Source organism: Penaeus vannamei, chromosome 14 (assembly GCF_042767895.1).
Source record: "Penaeus vannamei isolate JL-2024 chromosome 14, ASM4276789v1, whole genome shotgun sequence".
NCBI lineage: Eukaryota > Metazoa > Arthropoda > Malacostraca > Decapoda > Penaeidae > Penaeus > Penaeus vannamei.
Genome location: NC_091562.1, coordinates 2,689,159 through 2,694,158, shown reverse-complemented (window position 1 = coordinate 2,694,158; position 5,000 = coordinate 2,689,159). Strand labels below are relative to the sequence as shown.

The following is a 5,000-nucleotide window of genomic DNA, read 5'->3' as shown; positions in this document are numbered from 1 at the left end:
GTTATTTTGTTAGGTTTGTTGTTATTTACTATAAATAGTTTTTTGTACACGCACACAAATGCACACGCACGCACACACAGAAATGTATATTAGATATATATTTTTGCGCGCGTGTGTGTGTGTGTGTGTCTATGTCTATGTGTGTGTGAATGGATATATATGTGTGTGTGTGTGTGTGTGTGTGTGTGTGCGTGTGTGTGTGTGTGTGTGTGTGTGTGTGTGTGTGTGTGTGTGTGTGTGTGTGCGTGTGTGTGTGTGTGTGTGTGTGTGTGTGTGTGTGTGCGTCTGTGTGTGTGTGTGTGTGTGCGTGTGTGCGTGTGTGTGTGTGTGTGTGTGTGTGTGTGTGTGTGTGCGTATGACTATATATGTGTGTGTTTGTGTGTGTATGTTTTAGGTGAAATGCTATCAGTCAGCCCTAAATCCAAGTACATTTCCACGTGGCCTTCGGAGGATTTTTTGTTCCCGCTCTGACTCCCGAGTGAGGATGAAAGGAAAACGAGCTTGCTGTTTTCGCCGTGGAAGAAATTACACGAAAATTGAAGGGTTTCTTTCCGTTTTTTTCTTTTTTTTTTCTTTCCCCTTCCCCGCGAGTATGTGTATCTGTATAGAGTGTGTAACTACCTCGTTTGTAATTGGGTAATTGGAGTCCCGCGCACCTTGTGATTATGGGGGCGATGCGGCGTTAATGGGGGTGGTGGCGAGTGCGTTTGTGTGGCGGAGTGCGGGTTGGTGTGTATTGCTGGCTTGTACGTGGGTGTGTACGTCACGTGTAATGTGAGGGTAAAGGGGGACTTTTGGAGAGATCTGCGCGGGTTTGGGCGTGTGTGTGTTTTTGTTTTTGTTGTTGTTTTGAGGTGGTGGGTGTACAATTTATATGCCAAGTGTGGGGGGGAGGAGAGGGGAGGGGGGTATGTCACGCCAATGGAGAGGCCGCTATGAATATGTAATGCTTTGCCGCAGTAGCTCGAACTCTCGTCTTTCTCTCTCTCTCTCTCTCTCTCTCTCTGCCTCACACACTCTGCAGAGACCTCGTGGACGCGAGTGTGGGCTCATCGAGGCTGCGCGCGCGTCCAATAGGATGAAAAATGTCGTTTGCGTTTTATCTCGCGTTGTTTCACAATTTCCTCTTTCCCCGCTTCTGAGCTTGCGCCATATTCACCGTCCTATCTACCGTCCTATCTTATCTCTCTCTGCTCTCTTCGTCCGGAGTTCTTGTCTTTTCAGGAGAATCGGTATGGAAAAAAATAATAATAAATGAGTTCGGGGTAGTGGCGTGTCAGTGGCGTTCTCTTTTGCTCTCGACTTGAGGGAGTTTTGTAGCGTCCTGGGGGTTGGGGTAGGGGGCAGGGGAGGGGGGTATTGTGGCCGGTGGGGGGAGGTTGGGGTAGGGGGCAGAGGGGGGGTATTGTGGCCGGAGGGGGGAGGTTGGGGTAGGGGTCAGAGGGGGGTATTGTGGCCGGAGGGGGAGGGGGAGGTTGGGGTAGGGGGCAGAGGGGGGGTATTGTGGCCGGAGGGGGAGGGGGGGATGGCTCCTAGGGTAAACAACGGGCTCTGTCGCTGATTAATTTTTTTCCCCCTTTAAAGGTAAATGAGATGAATGAGCAATGTCGTCTCTCACTTTTATAAGTCTCCATTTTTTACTTGTTTTTTTCCCCCTACTATCCCGTTAAGTTGATTGTGGATAGTAGAAGAGAGGGAGTAGGGATAGACCGCATGGCCCCTGTGGATAGAACAAAGGGGGCAGGAGTTGACGAATCTGAGGGGAGGGGGAGAACCGAAGCTAGAATGGATAGAACAAGTGGATTAAACAAAATAGATTGATTTGGCGGATCGCGTAGACAGCAATGGGTAGATTGGATAGATCTAGTTGACAGAACAGAAGTGAGTGAGAGAGAGAAAGAAAGAAAGAGAGAGAGAGAAAGAGAAGAAGATAGAAAAGGAAGAACAGGGAAAAAGAGAGAGAGAGAAAGAAAGAAAGAGAGAGAGAGAAAGAGAAAGAGAGAGAGAGAGAGAGAGAGTTGATAGACTAGAGCGTGGAGGGAATTGATCCTGGTGGCGAGGGCGGGAGAGGCTTCGGCAAAAGCTCTTGGGAAACCGGAGTGGAGGTTTCCCGGAGGCTTCACTGGCGGCACCGAAACCCCCGCAGGCACTCAGGGTCAGGGTGTCACGACCTCACTCCCTGCCTTTCACTCGTGTCTCTCCTCTCCTCTCTTCTTTTCTCCTCTTCTTCTTCTTCTCTTCTCTCCTCTCTTTTCTTCTCTTCTCTCTTCTTCTCTTCTCTCTTCTCTCCTCTCTTCTCTTCTCTTCTCTCCTCTCTTCTTCTCTCCTTCTCATCTCTCCTCTCATTCTGCTGTTTTTCCTTTGTCTGTTTTCCTGGCATTGTCTGTAGTTTTTTATTTTGTATGTATTTTTCTTTTTTTTTCTCTCTCTCTTCTTTCTAATCAAGTCTTTTCGTTTTTTTCTTGTCTGTCAATTTTTTCTTGTTTTATTCTCTTCTTTTCTGTTTTTTTAAATTTTGTTCCTTTCTTTTCTCCGTTATTTTCTTTTGTTTTCTTATCTTCTCTTTATTTTTATTTTTCTATGTCTCTATATTTTATCTGACCCATTTCTCTCTTGTTTCTCTGTATGTACAATACGTGTCTAAATCGTTTTCATTTTACTTCTTTTACTATTTACTTATTTTCCGTAACTTTCTTCTCGCTTCCTCTTCTGCCAAGTTTCTCCCTTTTTTTCCTCCTCCTAATTTCTTTTCTTCTTTCGTTCGCAAGGGAATTGCCAAATACGCAAAAGAGGAAAATATGTTTTTTTTGTGCGTTTTTGCAATTTGCCAAAACAAACTCATCAACTTATTTTATGTATTCAGTACATGTACGTACAGGACGTGCGTTTATATATGGGCTATATGTGCGTGTGTGTAATTGAGTGTTTGTGTGTGTGTGTATGTGTGTGTGTGTGTGTATGTTTATTTTTGAGTTTAAGCATCTGCGTGTATATTTGAGTGTATGTATCTGTGTTTATATTTGAATGTTTGTATCTGTGTGTATATTTGAGTGTATGTATATGTGTCCATACTTGAGTTATGTATGTGTGTATATTTGAGTGTATGTATCTGTGTGTATATTTGAGTGTATGTATCTGTGTGTATATTTGAGTGTATGTAGCTATGTGTACCCATGTACTCCATGTACAGGTAAAGGTGTGTGAATGTATACGTGTATGTATATGCATTCTACGCATCACACTGCCATGTATAGACATACACGCTGCATGACGTTGAACCAGGACATCCGGTGAGATTCGGAATGGGAGGAAACACTTTTTTTGTTTTGTTGTCAAATGAATCCATGTCACGGTATTTGATTGCGTGTAATTGCTGCACTTTACATTTCTTTGTTGACCTTATAATCTGGAATCGTGTCATTAACGAGGTTTTTCTTTTTCGTTTCAGGTAATGCCGAAGGATTGGCGAGGGTGCCGGGAGAGTTGTAGGTGAAGTACACTAGTATAACGAACTCTGGCTTTCTGTTATAATGAAAAGTAATGTATAGAAGTCTGGCTTTTTTAGTATAATGAAAAAGTAGTGTTTTGTTGTATTAAGGTTGTTTTTAGTTGATCTCGTATTCATTCTGTGTCTCAGAGCCAGCTGACTCAATACGAGAAACACGGAAAATATTATTATTCCGTCGTTATGTAACATTTTTTCCCCTAAATTTTCAGACGACTTGATTTGGTGTTTTTTTATGGTGGCGAAATAGTGATGCCACGTGACCTGGGTCGTTTGTTTATTTGTTTCTTTTCCATGAATGTTTTTGGAATTATGGCCAATTTTTTTGTTGTTGTTTTTTTGTGCTATCTCTGTTGTCAACGTATTGTTTGTCCTGTTTGTTCTATGTACTTCCCTTTCTCGGTATATTTTGTTCTCTTTTGTCCGCGGTGTATACTCCTGTAGGGATGGGGCCACGCTAGGGCACGAAGGGGTTTTAAACTGCGTGATGCGGGGGAGCGGGTCTCCTGGAGGAGGGACGGCGTCATCTCCCGAGCTCCGGCATCCCTGGCGAAGGATCTGAGGGGCTGCGCTAAGCCTCTGGGCGCTACTCGTCATGGAAGGGAAGAAGGGAAAGCGGAGGAGACGAAGAGAGTGACGAGAAGGGGGAAAGAAGGAGAGGGGAATATAATGTCGCGCAGGAGCCTAACGCCCTCCGGTCTACCTCGTTTCCATACGGGATGAGCTTTAATGTCGCTCGGGCGTGGGGCGAGGGAGAAGGGGGAGGGAGGGAGAGGGTAGGGGAGGGAGTGGGTAAGGATATGGGTAGGGAGAGGGAGCGGGGAAGGGCGACGGGTGACGAGGCTCGCGGCGATTATCACTCGCAGTCGCGGTGCCAAGACCTAGCGTGGCCCTCGAGACGTCTGCGGGGAGTGAGGGCGATCCCGGGAGGGTTCCTGCGGCCGCGGTGCAGACCGAGTGGCTGGTGGTAGTGCCGTCGATGGTCTTGTTGGTGCTGTGGGGTGGAATAAGGCGTCCGTGCTTGGGGATCTGTATGCCACCGCCTGCAGATACAGGTAGATAGATAGACCCGGAGAAAGGGGTGCAGCAGAAGAAGAGTAAGATGATTGATCGGAAATTTAGTCGTTTTGTGTCTGTGCTGAGGGAAGAGCGTCGCAGATGAAGCGTCTGCTGTGCGGTTCAGTGAATAAGAAGTCGTTTGGAGTTCCTAGGCCTCTTCGCCCGGCTGTTGGATGCTGCAGGGCGCCGCCCCTCGAGCCTCCTTGATCCTTCCGTTCTCACCAGGGTCGCCACTCGCTCTCCCGCAGACACGATGGCCTCGACGTGCGCGCAGGAGGGCGGCCACGTGGAGGACAAGGCGCTCGTCGAGAGCTCGGGCTTGACCACGCTGAAGGAGGCGATGCTGAGCACGCTGATCGAGGCCCTGGGCGAGGCGGAGGAGGACGCCCGAGAGGGAGGGGGAGGAGGGACGAAGGAGGGGCGGGAGGAGAAGAGC

General features: G+C 47.4%; 1 protein-coding gene and 1 long non-coding RNA gene across 12 annotated transcripts in view; both read left to right on the top strand.

Annotated features, from left to right (window-relative positions):
- The window catches only part of LOC138864003 (uncharacterized), a 222,585-nt gene extending 217,779 nt beyond the window's left edge, over positions 1-4,806 (top strand). Inside the window, exon 3 of the long non-coding RNA XR_011399042.1 lies at positions 3,449-4,806. This is a non-coding gene — a long non-coding RNA (uncharacterized lncRNA). The remainder of the gene's footprint in view (positions 1-3,448) is intronic.
- The window catches only part of RhoGAP1A (Rho GTPase activating protein at 1A), a 281,456-nt gene that overhangs the window by 255,238 nt on the left and 21,218 nt on the right, over positions 1-5,000 (top strand). For 7 of the 11 annotated variants that reach the window (XM_070129608.1, XM_070129607.1, XM_070129610.1 and 4 more), the window contains one exon: positions 4,813-5,000. This exon is cut by the window's right edge and continues 187 nt beyond it. The exons of the other annotated variants lie outside the window; for them this stretch is intronic. In XM_070129608.1, the coding sequence (XP_069985709.1) occupies positions 4,813-5,000 (188 nt within the window). The remainder of the gene's footprint in view (positions 1-4,812) is intronic. 11 annotated transcript variants of the gene reach the window in all.